Genomic DNA, 20,537 nt, shown 5'->3' with positions numbered 1-20,537 from the left:
AAAGCTGAGAAAATTATGTTTTTGTCAAAGTCTTCGTCCAGATGGGATTCAGAACGATAATCCTAAACACAGATGGAGTAGATCAAGGCCATCCACACACGCACACTCTCTCTCTCTCACACACACACACACACACACACACACACACACACACACACTCTCACACACACTGAGTCCATCATCACCTCAAAGCTTCACAGTCGTTTCCTCTTCATGGTTCAACAGCATATAAATCAAAACATTACTGAATGAAGGTTAAAGTTTGATGATCGCGTTATAATTTACATGTGTGTCAGCAAAGCTTCTATCTCTCGTTTCTGCTTCTGGTCTGGAGATTCTGAACTCTTTCAGAAGATGTGGAATAGTCTGGAAAACTCAGTCAGTGGCCGGGAAAGAGTTAATCTTTTACATTAGTTAATAAAAATCCAACTTTTAATTATTCATGTTAACTAATGGAACCTGTTATGAAACCATATGTGTGTTTTTCAGGAATCTGATATAAACATGTCGACATGAACTTTCTCAGCAAGATTCTCTTCAGACTGATGACTAGATCCTCCCGTAGAAGAAGACTAAAGCACTGTGTTGTGCGCTTGAGTTATGACTAGAGTCGGACACATTTCACAATACAACAGTGTTTAAAACAGATCAAACAATGAAGATCCACCAAAGGAACAGGGAGTTAACCCTCATCCTTCCCTGGAAATTGTTTTTACATTTTTTTAAAGATTGAGTGTTCATCGAAGGGGTCCGAGACCCCAGGACTTTTGTCGCACTTGAACCACGAATAAACCAAAAAATGTAATGGATTTGAGGAGTTTTGTGGTTGAAATATAAAAAAGTAACAAATCCTTCTCTCATGGGTCAATTTGACCCCCTTAGGAATGAATGCTTCAGTACACATAGAAACACCTAACAATGCTCAAAATTCAAACTAAAAATGCTAAAACTTTACCAATAAATGATTGTATAATGTCTACATGTGTATCTGAATGCACACTGAAGAGAAACTGGCTTTAGGACCCAGAGGAACAGCTCATTTACTCCATATAGAGATATAAGTCCATCTAGAGTCAGGAAATATCATCTTATATTATTATTTTACACAACAGGTCAAAGACACACAATGTAAGATATTTAGAGCTGAATTAAAAGGGTTATGCATGAAATTGTGAGATATTTTGAATTTAAGTAGAAAGAATGTGAGGAATGTGCTTAAATTACTATTTATATATTATTTATTAATCAAAACTAGTTATTTAAAGGTCAATTAAAAAATAAATAAAAAATAAATAAAATAAAAAAATCGCATCAAAAATTAAAAAAAATATTATCAAAATGAAATAAAACAAGCTTTCTGGACAAAAAATAATTGTAAAGTATAATTTTAGGGCTTCGGGTCATGATGAGCCGCGAGGGAAGGATGAGGGTTAAACATGAAAGATCAGGGCCCGTATTCATAAAGATTCTAAGAATCCTCTCAGAAAACTCTTAATTTAGCTTAAAAACTTTTACGTAGGAGTCTTAGCTTAAAAGCGATTCGGGACCGATCTGAGAGCAACTCTGAGTAAGGAAAAGACAAAAACTTTCATCTTAGTAAGGAGGCGGGGTTGACCCCGTTGCTATGTATGACACAATCTTTTGAAGACTGTGATTGGTTGGTTGTCCAAGAAGAAAAAAAAAAAGAAGTGATTTTAAGTAGAGGGTTTATTCTAAGCCTTCACTTTGAAATTACATGCGTAATTTTTCCTATTTGACCATTCTCACACACACACATTATATATGTGTATATAAATCCTTTTTATTTTATTTACCATGCTGTTAATTTCCTATAGGGTATTTGCTTGGCTTAGAATGATAAAAATTGTTCCACTCTTTCCAATTCCACTGATTGCTGGCATGTCTATTTAAGTGGTGGTTTGAATGTTGGTTTTAATGTATCAAACATGGAATTTTCCCAGTTGCCAAATATCGTAATGTAGTGATTACTTTCATTTCTGGCGCTATGGCATTTCTGTGCTGTGTCGGAGATGTTAGCGTGTCTCTAATAAGATCAGTCACAAACATGATCCCTGCACGATCTAATCTATAGCGTCTTATTAACTCACTGTCATCCATTGTCTGCAACACATTTCTTCTCCCTCTTCGTCTTTCTGCCATTTTCTCCTCTACTAAAGAGACTCTTCAGCCTCTTAAAAGTCCGCGTCCGTGCTCCTAACAATTTTGACCTTAAGACCTCTTTTAATGGTTAAGATGCTTTCTGAATTACTTTTTTCTTTACTAGGATTTTTTCTTTAATTTTAAGAGTAAACGCCCACATTTCTAAGAATTTTCTTAGAATTTTGTCACTAGGAGCTACTCTTTGACTTAAGATTCTTTATGAATACGGGCCCAGAGGTTTTGGAAACTACCGAAGAACAACATCGATCACATTTTCTACGAGAAACACTGACAATTACAGAGGTAATTAGCGGCGAGTGTCACACAGGGGTCAGAGGTCAGCGGTCCGGGTGTTTCAGGAGGCGTAGGGAGGAGGCTTCTCGAAGGGCCCTAAGGAGTGAGCGTAGAGCGAGGGAGCGTTTGGAGTCAGCATGTATGCGCTGGTGTCCTGAGACTGGGTTTGGGTCGGTCCGGTCGGGTTCGTCCCGTTCTGAGCCGCCGGTTGAGTCTCATCGGACGGGGAGTTCGAGACTTCGGGAACGGGAGGAGCTGCGGATGGAGCCGGGTAACCGTTCAGATGCTGGAGGACAAACAATCAAACATAACCTCACAGATTAGACAAGATTAAGGCATTATGTTGACTTTCTAGCAGCTGCCTTCTTTAAACTACATTTAAATTATTGTTAAAATGTTAAAAATGTTAAAATGTCTTAATTGGAACCCAAAAAATGTTAATGGATCAAAACCGACCGACGTTTAAATTTGTTAACGGAACAAAACCATCCAACGTTTAAATCTGTTAACGGAACAAAACCGACCGACGTTTAAATCTGTTAACGAAACAAAACCGACCGACGTTTAAATCTGTTAACGGAACAAAACCGACCAACGTTTAAATCTGTTAACGAAACAAAACCATACAACGTTTAAATCTGTTAACGGAACAAAACCGACCGACGTTTAAATCTGTTAACGGAACAAAACCGACCGACGTTTAAATCTGTTAACGGAACAAAACCGACCGACGTTTAAATAAACCATACAACGTTTAAATCTGTTAACGGAACAAAACCGACCGACGTTTAAATCTGTTAACGGAACAAAACCGACCGACGTTTAAATCTGTTAACGAAACAAAACCGACCGACGTTTAAATCTGTTAACGAAACAAAACCGACCGACGTTTAAATCTGTTAACGGAACAAAACCGACCGACGTTTAAATCTGTTAACGGAACAAAACCGACCGATGTTCAAATCTGTTAATAGAAAACTAGCGTGCTACTCCATCATAGGCATAACAGTATGACTTTCTTTAAAGCTGCTTTGAAAGGAAGTGTATTGTGAAAAGCACTATACAATACAAATAACATTGAACTTGACGTTTGAAATAATTTAGTCTATGTGTTTGCGATTGACCAGTGATGTCATTCTGTATCTAATGAAAATCATTCTCACTCTAATCAATATTCCATGCTGATGTACAGAAGCATTACCGCAGTAATACTTAGCCAGAGACGCTCACCTGCATGGGTAGTGAGTAGTTCGGGTACGCGGGGAGCGTTTGTCCCGACGGGCAGAAGCCGGTGTAGGAGATCAGGTGTTGACTGGGATTGTACAGGATATGAGGGGGTGGAGCCGGACTGGGTGTCATGTGACTGTGAGCCACAGGAGCCTGAACACACACACGTCATGTAAGAGCTGATATCACTTACTGAGAAGCTGCTCTGTAAATCTGTATTGTATAAGCACTGTAGAAACTGAATTGTGAATGTTATGACACTGTGAATTGTGAATGTTATGACACTGTGAATTGTGAATGTTATGACACTGTGAATTGTGAATGTTATGACTGTGAATTGTGAATGTTATGACACTGAATTGTGAATGTGTATGACACTGAATTGTGAATGTTATGACACTGTGAATTGTGAATGTTATGACACTGTGAATTGTGAATGTTATGACACTGAATTGTGAATGTGTATGACACTGAATTGTGAATGTTATGACACTGTGAATTTTGAATGTTATGACACTGTGAATTTTGAATGTTATGACACTGAATTGTGAATGTTATGAAACTGAATTGTGAATGTTATGAAACTGAATTGTGAATGTTATGACACTGAATTGTGAATGTTATGACACTGTGAATTGTGAATGTTATGACACTGTGAATTTTGAATGTTATGACACTGAATTGTGAATGTTATGACACTGTGAATTGTGAATGTTATGACACTGTGAATTGTGAATGTTATGACACTGTGAATTGTGAATGTTATGACACTGTGAATTGTGAATGTTATGACACTGTGAATTGTGAATGTTATGACACTGTGAATTGTGAATGTTATGACACTGTGAATTTTGAATGTTATGACACTGAATTGTGAATGTTATGACACTGAATTGTGAATGTTATGACACTGAATTGTGAATGTTATGACACTGTGAATTTTGAATGTTATGACACTGAATTGTGAATGTTATGACACTGAATTGTGAATGTTATGAAACTGAATTGTGAATGTTATGAAACTGAATTGTGAATGTTATGACACTGAATTGTGAATGTTATGACACTGTGAATTGTGAATGTTATGACACTGTGAATTGTGAATGTTATGACACTGTGAATTGTGAATGTTATGACACTGAATTGTGAATGTTATGACACTGAATTGTGAATGTTATGAAACTGAATTGTGAATGTTATGAAACTGAATTGTGAATGTTATGACACTGAATTGTGAATGTTATGACACTGTGAATTGTGAATGTTATGACACTGTGAATTTTGAATGTTATGACACTGAATTGTGAATGTTATGACACTGTGAATTTTGAATGTTATGACACTGAATTGTGAATGTTATGAAACTGAATTGTGAATGTTATGAAACTGAATTGTGAATGTTATGAAACTGAATTGTGAATGTTATGACACTGTGAATTGTGAATGTTATGACACTGAATTGTGAATGTTATGAAACTGAATTGTGAATGTTATGACACTGTGAATTGTGAATGTTATGACACTGAAATGTGAATGATATGAAACTGAATTGTGAATGTTATGAAACTGAATTGTGAATGTTATGAAACTGAATTGTGAATGTTATGACACTGTGAATTGTGAATGTTATGACACTGAATTGTGAATGTTATGAAACTGAATTGTGAATGTTATGAAACTGTGGACTGTGAATGTTATGACACTGAATTGTGAATGTTATGAAACTGAATTGTGAATGTTATGACACTGAATTGTGAATGTTATGACACTGTGAATTGTGAATGTTATGACACTGAATTGTGAATGTTATGAAACTGAATTGTGAATGTCATGACACTGTGAATTGTGAATGTTATGACACTGAATTGTGAATGTTATGAAACTGAATTGTGAATGTTATGAAACTGAATTGTGAATGTTATGACACTGTGAATTGTGAATGTTATGACACTGAATTGTGAATGTTATGAAACTGAATTGTGAATGTTATGAAACTGAATTGTGAATGTTATGAAACTGTGGACTGTGAATGTTATGACACTGAATTGTGAATGTTATGAAACTGAATTGTGAATGTTATGACACTGAATTGTGAATGTTATGACACTGAATTGTGAATGTTATGACACTGAATTGTGAATGTTATGACACTGAATTGTGAATGTTATGAAACTGAATTGTGAATGTTATGACACTGAATTGTGAATTTTATGAAACTGAATTGTGAATGTTATGAAACTGAATTGTGAATGTTATGACACTGTGAATTGTGAATGTTATGACACTGAATTGTGAATGTTATGACACTGTGAATTGTGAATGTTATGAAACTGAATTGAATTGTGAATGTTATGACACTGAATTGTGAATGTTATGACACTGTGAATTGTGAATGTTATGAAACTGAATTGTGAATGTTATGATACTGAATTGTGAATGTTATGAAACTGTGGACTGTGAATGTTATGACACTGAATTGTGAATGTTATGAAACTGAATTTATGAAACTGTGGACTGTGAATGTTATGAAACTGATGAAACTGAATTGTGAATGTTATGAAGACTCGCCAGGTCTTTGAAGGCTCCCAGTACGGCAGCGGTGATGATTCCCAGAAACACACCGAGAACGTTGAGCGTCACACAAGCCCACATCAGACGGTACAGATTCACCACGTCCCAGCAGCTGCTGACGCCCGTGAACTCGTAGTAGTGCACGTGATAGTCCACACTAATACACACACACACACTGTTACTGTACACACACACAGTGCTGTAACACACAGGGACTCACGAGCGTCGCTCACCTGTCGCAGTTGAATAAGTCACAGCAATAGCAGGTGTTGCTCTTCACCTTCACTTTACACTCTTTACCGTAGGCATTACAGGGAACCTGATCACAGGACATCAACACAAGCTCTTTAAACTTGACATTGTGTGTTATGAATATTGTAGGTTTATGACAGACTGCTTGTGATGTTCCTCATGTTGGATAATTGTTTGACAAATGAATAAACTGAAATGGAAATGTATATTGAATGACATTGATCTATTAATACTAACACCTTCTCTTCTCTTCTATATCTATCTATCTATCTATCTATCTATCTAAAAAATAAAGTAGTACATGTACTGCGTGAGACTAAACTGGGAAGGGTCACAGCTTCTATTGCTCTCCTCATTTGTAAGTCGCTTTGGATAAAAGCGTCTGCTAAATGATTAAATGTCAATGTAAATGAATGAAACTGATGTAATGTTTATATCTGACCAGCAGAGGGAAGCAGAGCACATGATCAGCGACTGATTCTTACAGTTATGAACAGTGTTAGCGCTTTATGAACTACAGACCTACAGTGTGATTAATGTTCATGATGTGAGCATAAGTTGAGATGAACACACCTCAGTGTAGTAGCTGTCGTAGGAGTAAGAAGAGCTGGAGTAAAACTCACAGCGGCCCTCCATCAGCGGCCTCCTGTCCTACACACACACACACACACACACACACACACACACACACACACACACAGTAACTCATGGTTTTCTGCATGAGCAGTGAGAGAGACACATGTGAGCAGATACTCACGATGAACTCGGCCGCGATGATGCCGTCGATGATGGAGCAGAGAAAACACGACACGACACCGAGACTGATGAAGATGATGGACGCCACCAGCTGACGGACAAACACGTGTTAATCAACATTGTATAGAAAATTGCAGTATTTATTATTCATCGCTGTGTTAAGTTCATGTTCCTCATAATGTAGAATCAGAATAAGTTCCTCTTGCAGCATCTCTTCTCTGATGACGAGGGCGGGGCTATAACCTGTCACTCACAAGAGATCAGCCAATAGCAAACCACAACCATCCAATCAATTCCCCACAGACACAATCAAGCCCCGCCCACATTTGTTCTTGTTCCTGAAGCGTTTCACTCGGATATACGACACAATAGAGGAGAAAAGACAGACTTCATGCTGATTTATTAACCCTATAAAGCCTGCTGTATAGGCCTCAGCGTTTCACAGATTCACGTTTTTGAAGTTTACACAGAGATGATCACGTGTTGTGTGTGTGTGTGTGTGTGTGTGTGTTGTGTGAGAGCGTTTTCTGCAGGTGAACTCGTGACTCTGACTGCAGTAATAAAGTAAATGTAGAGTCTGCTGGCACAGTGCATTATGGGTGATTTACTGTCCCGCGCAGGAACGGCATACGCAGGAAAGGTCGCGCTCACACACACACACTGAGTGCCATCATGTCGCTGGGTGTGTTTAATCAAGAGCTCTGAGCAGCTGAAGCCGTAAATACTGACCAGATAAAACTCACACACACACACACACACACACACACACACACACACACACACACACACACACACACACGTATGATATTCACGACGTTATGTCTGGCTAGGAGACGGTGTTTGACTAACCAACTCTTCTAACCCTAACAGTGTATTATAATTAATTTATTTATCATTTGGACACATAACTAAGTACATTTTCTTAGTACATGTTTCAATTAAATAAACATAATTATCTAAACTTTAACCAACAATTATCTAATATCCCACATTCCTCCTTCAATGTTTTGCAGAATAAACTTTTAATAACGGCGTTAACTAGCAAATATCATCACATGGACACTTACTGAGCTGATCTGAATAATGATGCGTTCTTCTTCAGAGCTTCTTATTGCTGAAATTAATTTGTTTTATAATTGAACACTGTTATTTTCCAGTTTATCACTGTGAAGCTGCTTTGTAAATCTATTGTATAAAGCGCTACAGAAATAAAGCTGACTTGAAGTTGAGCAAATGAGCTGATATTCTGATGACGAGCATTTAAAATAAAACTCAATGACACATAAAATAAAGTTAAATCTATAATCTAACGTGTGTGAGTTCAGAGTCAGTGTCTGTCAATCAATCATAAGTGCAGTGAAACATGATTAACCCCGAGCGCTAGCTAACATCCTCTCGTGCTAACCGCACATCACAGATCAACATCCATCACTCGTTAAATGAGCTGTTAAACGACTGCAGATTTACGGCCGTGTCGTTTTCCTGCTTAATTACGCTAACTAAATTCATTGGTGATAAACGAACCGGAGGAAAACATCACATGACCTCCAGAACAAGCCAATAAAACGAGTCCTCTGAGCTCATTAAACATGAGACCAACACTGGCCTCGATCCAAACCACATCATCTCTCAGAATTACTGCAAGTCACTGATGACGAGTTAATCACGTCACGACTACTGAACTACCAGCATCAGTGCTTCAACCATAGAGGGTGGTGGGGGAATTTTTTTATTTTTTTTATTTTTATTAAATTTACATTTTTAACTTAATTAAAAAAATAATAATCTTTTTTCCCCCCTTATTTATTAAAATGTTTCTGTCCAATTAATATTACCCCTATGTGTTTTTTTTCATGCATATTTGTTAGTATGTTTTATTTGTTCGCATTAAAAAAAAAAAGTGTAATTACAGATCATCTGTTAAAATACCAAATAAAAATATTTATAGTATTTTAAAATGTAATCTGATCTAATAACAAGTACTTCATTTTTGGAATCTGATTACCGTACACAGTCTAGATTACATGTAATCCTGCATGTGGTTTGAGTTTTCACCAACTAAAGCTTTGCAGGCGCTCTATTTGTTTAATATTGGCATTTTCAAGTTTCAACTTTGTTTTATTTATAAAGCACATTTACCAAAAACTGACCAAAGCGCTGAACAACACCAACGGAGAAACACACATTCATGACAGAGGCTCACAGTGACGGGAAAGCCAAGGGAAAACAAATGTTTTAAGAGACTACGAAAATCAGCCATGCTTTTATTATAGTAAAAGTGCAGTAACCATAGTTTTTGGGCAGATTGAGTAGGCTACCATTTGTTTAACCACAGTTTTACAACAAATACCATGGTTAAAATATGGTTAGTGTAACAAAGACATGGTTCATTTTTAGTTATCATGGTTTAACTATAATAACCATGTTTTTTGGGTTTTATTTGTAGTAAAACCATGGTTAATCTTCGTAAGGGTAGTTAAAAACATTTAAAAATAGTGTGCCGATCTGATATCCACCCGCCGGAAGCGATAGCGATAGCGATAGCAATAGCGAAGGCTCGATCTCTATCTATGCCAGTGGTTCCCAAACCTATCCTGAAGGCCCCCCAACACTGCACGTTTTCTTTGTCTCCCTAATCAAACACACCTGATTCAACTCATCAGCTCATTATCACATGGGTTAATTGAGCTGATGAGTTGAATCAGGTGTGTTTGATTAGGGAGACAAAGAAAACGTGCAGTGTTGGGGGGCCTTCAGGACAGGTTTGGGAACCACTGATCTATGCTTTAAAGGTGATCTGGGGACAGAGAGAAGTCTCGTATCACCTGACCTCAGATGATGTCCTGGTGTAGATAGAGTTGATCAGACTAATAGCTCAGTGCCAGATTATTTAAGGATTTGAAAACATAAAGAAGAATTTTAAAGTCCCACTCCGATCATATTTATGAGCTATTTTTAAACATTCTCAGTGGTCTTTAAATGATGATTATGCCGTTTTTAGCCAAAATCACAAAACCTGTGCCGTTTTCTGGGACTTCGCTTCAGCAGAGCGGCAGTAGCTCATTAGCAATTCGCCTCTGCGTTGTGGGCGGAGCCGTTGGCTGAAGCGAGATACATAGGCAGCAACAGCCTCTTTCTGTCTTTCTTTCTGTCAACACAGAAAACATTTCATCACTGGATAGTTTTTTTCGTTTAATTAAAGTGTTGTTTTATGTCAGCTGAATGTCCGGAACGCTTTTCAGAGAAGATAAGGCAACTTATTTAGCACAATTCACACCAAGCGGCAATTCAGAAAAAGAAAAAAAAAAATCTCAGAATGCTCCACATGAAACTTTGGTCTTCCAACCTTTTACCGCCGTGTCGATTTATTCTGATTAATATGTGCGAGGGAGAGAGAGCAAGACAGCGCTTAGTTTGGAGACGGTGAGGTCTTGTTTACATTTTCGCCTGGCTCCGAAGACAGAGAGTGCGCGCGCGCGCGCGTCCGGGTCTCTCTCTCTGCTCGTTCTTTCAGTTATAAACATGTCCTGTCACAAGCGCAGCAGTTCATCTACATTACTCACCAGTTCATCTACATTACTCACCGATCAAATAAGACTTTGGCGGGACAAAAATTCACTTTGGCGGGCGCTAAATCAAGTTCAATGCAGGAAAATTCATGCGTGAATTTAACTGAGTAGTACATGACCATGCACTCGCACAAATGCGACCACATAAAATTTTAACTCGCACATTCTCAAAAAATGGTCGCAGTCTGGAACCCTGGAATAGAACGTAATCCATTCATCTCTCACAGCAACATGTTTTGGTAAAGCATGAAAGCTAATACCAATATCTCTCCTCGTAGCATTGCAACCCGGGCGGGGCGGAGGGGAGTATGAGCTTGTGGCCCCGCCCAGTGGAGTTACTACGTCACAACTCCAGTCTATTTTAGCCGGCATTTTAGCGTCTGCTACTGATTCACAGCCATTTGAATGCAGAAATACTCAGAAATACAACTTTGAGCTTATTTTTCTCAAGATATGTCCTCTAGCATAAGAAAAATGCCACAAGAACATGTTAACACCTAGAAAAACATGATTTTCATCGGAGTGGGTCTTTAAACTCAATTCTAAAATTAGCCAAAGCAAGAATTTCAAAATTGGAGTAACGTGATCAAATTTACGTTTGCCTTTGTGGAGTTTTGCAGTAATTGGAGACGAGCGATGGAGGATCTGAACAGAGTCAAGAGAGTTGCAATAATCCAAACGAGACGTAATGAGACGTAGGTTTTCTCAGAGAGAGAGAGAGAGAGAGAGAGAGAGAGAGAGAGAGATGGAGAGAGAGAGAGAGAGAGAGAGAGAGAGAGATAGAGAGATGGAGAGAGAGAGAGAGAGAGAGAGAGAGAGAGATGGAGAGAGAGAGAGAGATGGAGAGAGAGAGAGAGAGATGGAGAGAGAGAGAGAGAGAGAGAGAGAGAGAGAGAGAGAGAGAGAGAGAGAGAGGTAGACGTAGCTGAAGAAAACAGGAGCTAATAACCACATTTTATTTGTTTTTCAAATCTGATCCCAAAACACATTTAAGTTCCTTCCTAATGCAGGACGAAGTGAAGAGCAAGAGCAAGATAGTCCAGGTCACTGCTTCAGTTCCCCGAGTTCACATGAGGGACAAACACTATAAACTCAGTTTCTGACTCATTCAGAAATAAGACATTTTGAGAGAACCACATTTTCTCTTCATCAAGGCATGAAAAAGAGGTTTCAGAGCAGCGTGTTTGTTTCAAGGTTTGTGTTCTCGAGCTCAAACACTGTTGTGTGAATGAGCACCGGAGCGCATGAAGGGTTTCCTGTGAGAACGGTGTGTGTTAGCGGCCGCTAAGTTAATCACTAATGATCTTTACAACGGAAGTGAATCAATCAAAACTAACTTTATCTGGACAATAACTCTATTCTAGATCTGCTGTAAAGCCTGAACAATCTCTGTTACTGTAATCTCCTGTTAGATGCTGTGAAACACTCTATAGTGTTAAAGCGCTGTATAAATGAAGATGACTCGACACGTTTCAGTTTTTCTGGAGCGATAACCAGGAGCTCCTGAAGAGACGAGTTTGAGAGCGAAACCTACAGACTCTGAACACTGACGCTTTAAAGATGCATGTGAGAAGCTCCATGTCAGAAACTCAACACCGGCTCTCTGCTTACCAGTCACTCCAGTATACCAGTCCAGTTCAGACCAGCTCTACTGACTGACAACATCATGAACCAACGAGGGGGACTGACAATTAAGATAGACATGCACGTCTATACACACACACACACACACACACACACAGAACTAGAGTAAAGAACAGGAGTCACACACACACACACACAGGCGCGCGCACACACACACACACACACAGCCGCCTTTGTCACCATTGGCTTTTGTCTTGCTTAGTTGGGGACATTTACATTTAATTTAATATTCAACAATATTATTGATCTCCTGCACTGACACCATTATATGAGAACTGAACTGAGCTGGACGATGACATCATGGTTTTCTCCAGAGCGGCTATATATATATGAACTAATAACTTTTTAACAACAAAAATGAATCTGAACTTCACTGAACTTACTTAAGCTGGACTGTGACGCTATTTTCTTCTAGAAACAAACTTTGTTGCATTCATGAACTGAACGATTCTGATTCAAAAACACGCGTGAACTGAGTCGTGAAGAACTGAACGATTCTGATTCAAAAACACGCGTGAACACTGAGTCGTGAAGAATTGAATGATTCTGATTCAAGAACACGCATGAACACTGAGTCGTGAAGAATTGAATGATTCTGATTCAAACACGCGTGAACTGAGTCGTGAAGAATTGAATGATTCTGATTCAAACACGCGTGAACTGAGTCGTGAAGAACTGAACGATTCTGATTCAAACACGCGTGAACACTGAGTCGTGAAGAACTGAACGATTCTGATTCAAACACGCGTGAACACTGAGTCATGAAAAACTGAACGATTCTGATTCAAACACATGTGAACACTGAGTCGTGAAGAACTGAACAACTCTGATTCAAAAACATGCATGAACTGAACAATTCTGATTCAAACACGCATGAACACTGAGTCGTGAAGAACTGAACGATTCTGATTCAAAAACACGCGTGAACTGAGTCGTGAAGAACTGAACAACTCTGATTCAAAAACATGCATGAACTGAACAATTCTGATTCAAAAACACGCATGAACACTGAGTCATAAAGAACTGAACGATTCTGATTCAAAAACACACGTGAACTGAGTCGTGAAGAACTGAACAACTCTGATTCAAAAACATGCATGAACTGAACAATTCTGATTCAAACACGCATGAACACTGAGTTGTGAAGAACTGAACGATTCTGATTCAAAAATACGCATGAACACTGAGTCAATGGCCCTGTCCCAAATGGCGCACTTCATGCGGACTTTCGGTCTCGTGGACTTGAATTACGCGTGCTCGCTGAGTCTACGAGTCCGTAGGCCGTCCCATTCAGCATTTTACCGCTCTGAAGTGTGCTCAGCAGCGCCCCCTTTGTACCCTTGAAGCGGTCTTCCACGAAGCCCGCATAGATGCAGGCTCCACGCACTTTAACTACCCAGGAATCCTTGCGAAAGGCCAATCAGACAACAGATGGGAGGAGATTTCACTCACGGATAATTGTTGACATGCTGAGAAGAAAATATTACTGTTTTTATGACCTAAATGTACATTTTACCAGTTGTTACCTACAGTTTATACAAACATTATGGTCATCGACCAGTGGTTGATGTCTCAAACATAATAATAGCGTGTTTAATAATACGATCGCATTATGATTCATTAAATAAATAGAACCGAATGGCAGGGCTTTACTGAGTCATATGTAAACATAGTATGAATATTGAAACCTGTAAATTGAAAAAAATATATTTAAATTATGTTTTAAAATTGTAATCTTAGTTCAAATGGAACATTATGTATTATTATGTACAACTGTATACATCATTTAAATAAGCATGATTTATCTATTGTCTAATGCCCAGGTGATATGCATAATATCAAAATATAGAACTGTAAAATTAGGCTGTGTAGTGGACATGCAGATAAGACGTCGGAGCGCAAAAATGTGATTTCTCCTGTCCAACAACAACCAGACCGTTATTTCCGGCATGCCGATCGAGTCTGTCCCAAAAATACCTCTCAATGCGCCCTCGTGGACTCGCGCCAAGGGCCCTATAGGTCTGCACTACATGACGTCACCAAAGTGTGGACTCTGAGGAAGTCCACAAGTCCGGAGTGTGCCATTTGGGACAGGGCCATAAAGAACTGAACAATTCTGATTCAAAAACACGCATGAACACTGAGTCATAAAGAACTGAACGATTCTGATTCAAAAACATGCATGAACTGAACAATTCTGATTCAAACACGCATGAACACTGAGTCATAAAGAACTGAACGATTCTGATTCAAAAACATGCATGAACTGAACAATTCTGATTCAAAAACACGCATGAACACTGAGTCATAAAGAACTGAACGATTCTGATTCAAAAACATGCATGAACTGAACAATTCTGATTCAAACACGCATGAACACTGAGTCATAAAGAACTGAACGATTCTGATTCAAAAACATGCATGAACTGAACAATTCTGATTCAAACACGCATGAACACTGAGTCATAAAGAACTGAACGATTCTGATTCAAAAACATGCATGAACTGAACAATTCTGATTCAAAAACACGCATGAACACTGAGTCATAAAGAACTGAACGATTCTGATTCAAAAACATGCATGAACTGAACAATTCTGATTCAAAAACACGCATGAACACAGTCATAAAGAACTGAACGATTCTGATTCAAAAACACGCATGAACACTGAGTTGTGAAGAACTGAACGATTCTGATTCAAAAACACGCATGAACACTGAGTCATAAAGAACTGAACGATTCTGATTCAAACACAAATGAACACTGAGTCGTGAAGAACCGAATGATTCTGATTCATTAACAAATCTATTCATGATTCTTTGATGGAAGATTTATTAAAATGTTCTTCACACTAGGAATAACATTGTCTTTTAAGAACTCTTCATAAAAGGTCACGAGTGTCTCACTTTTTCTCTAACCAAGCGCTACATAATGGATGATGCTTGAGGATCTTGTTCTCTGAGGCTGAAGGTGATGATACGAGAACATCTGAATCATCATCATCCTGACGGCTCGTTCTATTACAGTCGTGATTCTGCAGCGTTTGACCTCCAAACTCTCTGGCAACAATGTTCTGGTCACTTCCTCTAATCTCCGAGGGGTCAGAGGTCACGGGACTGTGTCTTCAGGAAATGAAACCTAAAGCTGCAGTGTGATGCGGGCTGTTGCACATTAATGTGTTCATCTGAGCGCCTGGTCTCAGCTTACTGTGTGTGTGTGTGTGTGTGTGTGTGTGTGTGTGTGTGTGTGTTGTACCTATAGAACCGTCTTGTGTAATGGAGCATGTGCATGTTGATTTTGTGAATGAGTGTGTGTGTGTGTGTGTGTGTGTGTGTGTGTGTGCTCATTAAATGTTAAAGGCTGTACTGGGATCAGAACTCAGGACACAACTGAAGCCTAAATCACACACGGACGTCACACAGACTAACGACACGTCTCCATGGTTACAGACACACAACTTCCCTTCACCATGGTATCATTCTGATGGAGTGTGTGTTAGTAACCACATTGAATGCATTAGTCACATAGCAACACCTTAATGCATTCAATGTGGTTGCTAAGGTGTTGCCATGTGGCTGTAATGTGTTCTGTGTGGTTACTAGAGTGTTGCTGCTGTGTAACTAATGCATTCAATGTGGATACTAAGGTGTTGCTATGTGACCACTGTTTTCTGTGTGGTTGCTAGGGTGTTGCTATGTGACTAATGCTTTCAATGTGGTGGCTAAAGTGTTAATATGTGTCTGCAATGTGTTCTGTGTAGTTGCTAGGGTGTTTCTATGTGACTAATATGTTCAAAGGCATACTAAGTGGTTGCTATGTGTCTGCAATGTGTTCTGTGTGGTTGCTAGGGTGTGTCTATGTGACTAATGCATTCAATGTGGATACTAATCTGTTGCTCTGTGACTGTACTGTGTTCTGTGTGGTTGCTAGGTTGTTGCTTTGTGAATGCTTTGTGACTAATGCATTCAATGTGGTTACTAAGGTGTTGCTATGTGACTGTAATATGTTCTGTGTGGTTGCTAGGGTGTTGCTATGTGAGTAATGTGTTCAATATGGTTACTAAGGTGTTGCTATGTGACTAATGTGTTCGGTGTGGTTGCTAGGGTGTTGCTTTGTGACTAATGCGTTCAATGTGGTTACTAAGGTGTTGCTATGCATGCGGCTGTAATGTGTTCTGTGTGGTTACTAGGGTGCTGCTATGTGACTAATGCATTCAATGTGGTTGCTAGTCACATAACAACACCCTAACAACCACACTGAATGCATTAGTCACATAACACCCTAGTAACCACACGTAACACATTATAGTCTCATAGCAACACCTTAGCAACCACACGTAACACATTATAGTCTCATAGCAACACCTTAGCAACCACACTGAACACATTACGGACACATAGCAACACCTTAGCATCATGCCTGTGAGTTTTAGATAGGCAAAAGTCTGGTGATGATCAGGACAGGCACTGAAGGACGGACACGGCTCCATTAGCTTCATCTAGCCATCAATGCTAATCTGATTCATCTAAAACTTCACCTGATCTGTCAGCCAATTACACTCAGCATTACTGAGCGCGTGTCCAATCGCGCTCATCGATCTGACAGCGGATGTGCCTCGTGTTCCCTGGTGTAAACACAGTTTACTGGCCCATCTCTCACGAGTAATACTATCCGAACTATATTTCACAAGGACAGAAACAAACAGCACCTGAAATACACAGGCTGTAATTGTATTGACGAGCCATTATGTCCCTCAGAGAGCCGATACTCCGCGACTAAAATAGACCGTAAAGACATGTTCTGGCTGGTTTTGATCTGGTACTCACCATCGGTCTGCGATTCTCCACCACGTTCAGACCAACGACTCCCAGGAACGCTCCGAAGCTCAGCTGCCATCAACAAGAGAACAACAACAACACAGTTGATTCAGCATGCAGTAATAACTCGACTTCATCTTTTAGACAAATAATGACAGACTTTAAAGGTGCAGTGTGTAACCTCTACCAGCATCTAGTGGTGAGGGTGTGAACTGCACCCAACAGAAGTTACGGTGGACGACAGGAAGTGATGTCGTCGTCTGAGACGGCAGAGAGTAGCCAGTTAAACAATGAGGTTTCTTTACAAAAATAAATTAAATTATTCAGTAAAACGATGTTATTGCGAATATTATTGTGACTTGTTCATCATTGTGTCAGTGTTTTATTCGCTGACTTTAGTTCACTTCTTTACACGAAGAACAACAGTGACGAAACACATTTGTCCGCTCAGGGCCACCGTAGAAACATGTGGATGTAAGCGGACCCGCGGTGTGTGTAGAGAGAAATGACTCATTCTAAGCTAATAAACACATAACGCTTCATTATGTAAGGTCTTTATACACCACTGAAGACACAGTTATGTTTATGATATTGCATTTCTGTCGACCAGAGTCGATCAGGCCTATACACACACACTACTCAAGCTGCATAGGGCCCCGTAAATTACTCAAGGCCCTGCCTCCCCCTCGCGTCAATCAAAGTTTACAACATCGCTGAGAAACTTAAGCAGAACTATCCTTCTGGTCACAAAAAGAGAGAAAAAAACACCATGAGAGTGAATTCACCCTTCGCAGGGAGTTTGATTGACAGGCGATCTGACCAATCATAATCCGCCATCTGCCATTTTCTTACGAAAAAGCGAAATATCTTAATTTGTGTTCGAAGATGAACGAAAGTCTTGGAACAACATGAGGACGAGTAATTACTGACAGAACTTTCATTTTTGGGTGAACTAAACCTTTAAACCACACAAATGGGTAACATGGCTCATGGCTCAGGGGTCAGGGGTCACGAGGGCCCCAGGGTCGGGTCATGATCGGCTCCGCTGTCGACAGATCCTCCTGTATATTACACACTGCACCTTTAAGGCTCAAACCGCGGCTGTCCTGGTGTTTTATGGCACTAATGAAAGGACAAAACAAAGAGTTCATTAAAGTAATTGAAGCTCACTATAATCCCGGGATAGTATCCAGACACGGCCACGTTATCCGTGTGTGTGGCCGACAGGAGCCCGACCACCAGAACCAGAACCGAGAGTCCGAACAGAGACACCGAACACCAGAGAGCCGTCCGCCGGCGCTTCACGAACACATCTGCACACACACACACACACACACACACACACACAAGGCCTTCACTGGGAGACACTAGTTTACACATATTGCCAGAAAACAAACTATATTATCGCTCAGCCCTAAAAGCATTATAGACACCCACGCATGACGAGTGACCTCTGACCCAACGCATGACCTCTGACCCGAAGCATGACGTATTGACGAACGCAGAGGATCGGGCAAAATAAAACACCGGTCACGAATTAGAGTCTAAAAAGAGGATTTTTTTAAAGAGAAAAGTGGGAGGAGCTTGAGTTTGTTTGAACCACGAGAGGCGTCGACTCTCACCTGAGCTTACCATACTCCTACATCATGCGTGGGGTCAGAGGTCATGCGTGGGGTCAGAGGTCACTCTTCCGCCGGAACTAGACTTATGTACGGCTGTTACCGGAAGCCAGTGATTACATTAATAAAGATATAAACATGGATATGTTTCTTCAGAAGGCCTGTATTAACCCCTGCAGGAGTGTGGATTATTGTTATGATGATGGAGGCACTTTTCAGGGCTGCAATTATATAACCTCTCATTATAAAGCTGGGAAGAGCCAGGATATATGTAATATAACTCTGAAGTGTTCGGCTGGAAGAAGAGAGTCATGTACAGCTGACATGAGAGCGAGTACATGATGGGATTATCTTCATTTTTGGACGAAATATCCGTTTAAAGGGACATTCCGTGTGATGATTTTGCTGAAATATGGTAATGTTACTGTTGAATGTTCTCTGATCTGAAACAAGTAACATTTAAAATCCGTTAAACAAACATCCAACTAAAATGTTTCAGAAAATGTAAAACATCCAAGAAAAAAACGTTCCATGAACGAATGTATTGAACGAACGTTTGTTCATTTATTCGAGAACGTTCCGTGTTTGCAGGATTACAGCAGATCTCGTGTATATCGACGCAAAACGTGAACTATACGCGACTATATGAAGATATCATAAACATTAATATCTGTAAAACTGCCGGGAAATTATTTTTTATACACAATTACAATTGGCTTGACTGAAGTCTCTGACATTAGAAAAACAAAACGGACAGTAAACGTGTAAAACACCGATATCTGTCAAACACACCAATGCAAAACTCTATATGCATAACTGAGGCTTAGAAATAAAACAAGTTCAATTCTAACTTCATGCATAAGACAACTATTAGATAAATATAACTTAGTTTCTCAATCGAATAATTGCACTTTTTAAATAAATGAAATGGTTTTTTAAATACATGAAACTTATATAAATAAAGAACATTAAAAAAAACGCAGTCTTTATTCTTAATTAAATAAACTTCTCATCACAGATGCTCTTCTGATGTACGGTTATTACAGATCTCATCATGTTATCATGAGAACACACGCTCCTCTAATAACATGATGATTAGTGTATGATTATAACTCTGCTCACCTGCTGTATCCGCGCTGGTCTGCGGCGCGTTCTGCTGCATCGCGTCCGATGTTACACACACACTCAGAGAATCTTATCCACAAAATAAAGTTTGTATTTTCCTCCGTGTTTATTATAATTCCTCTCAGGTAAAGTGTCGCGCGCGGGACTCACAACACAAACTCACGCGACTGAGAGGAGCTGATGGTGACGCACGAGCGGGGCGCGCACACGCGCGCACACACACACACACACACACACACACACACACACACACACAATCAATCTATTTTACGGGCTAAAAAAGAAATTAATGCGGAGCTTAAAGCCTGATGTAAAGTTTTTCAAGACAGACTTTGAATGACAACTTGCCTAAAAACATTTTAACAACAGAAAAATATGCTTATACCAGACTCGATAGATTTTTATTATTTAATCAAACGCTTTTATTTTAGTTTAAATCAAATGTATTTACTCAATGTTTTTATCATTTTTTTTTTACGCTTTCTTTTAAGCCCAGTTTAAAT

The 20,537-nt window shown here is 39.4% G+C and overlaps 1 protein-coding gene across 1 annotated transcript; it reads right to left on the bottom strand.

Annotated features, from left to right (window-relative positions):
• Positions 1–1,968: 1,968 nt before the first annotated feature.
• Positions 1,969–20,194, bottom strand: LOC309494494 (transmembrane protein 255B-like). The gene is made up of 9 exons (XM_082163902.1): positions 20,032–20,194; positions 18,461–18,603; positions 17,300–17,362; positions 7,262–7,351; positions 7,078–7,155; positions 6,486–6,571; positions 6,250–6,409; positions 3,685–3,834; positions 1,969–2,740 (listed from the first exon to the last, which is right to left on the bottom strand). The coding sequence occupies exons 1-9, from the start codon at positions 20,069–20,071 to the stop codon at positions 2,516–2,518; spliced, it is 1,035 nt and encodes a 344-aa protein (XP_082020028.1). The 5' UTR covers positions 20,072–20,194; the 3' UTR covers positions 1,969–2,515.
• Positions 20,195–20,537: the final 343 nt, after the last annotated feature.

This window comes from Leuciscus leuciscus, assembly GCF_965113295.1.
Source record: "Leuciscus leuciscus genome assembly, chromosome: 3".
NCBI lineage: Eukaryota > Metazoa > Chordata > Actinopteri > Cypriniformes > Leuciscidae > Leuciscus > Leuciscus leuciscus.
This window is presented reverse-complemented; position numbering and strand designations above follow the sequence as displayed.

Coding starts and splice junctions, on each gene's coding strand:
- LOC309494494 (XM_082163902.1), bottom strand. CDS start 20,071: ATGCAGCAGAACGCGCCGCAGACCAGCGCGGATACAGCAG. Junction 3,835..6,249: donor TGGGAGCCTTCAAAGACCTG/GCGAGTCTTCAT, acceptor GTGTGTGTTCAG/GCTCCTGTGGCTCACAGTCA. Junction 2,741..3,684: donor ACTACTCACTACCCATGCAG/GTGAGCGTCTCT, acceptor TTTGTCCTCCAG/CATCTGAACGGTTACCCGGC.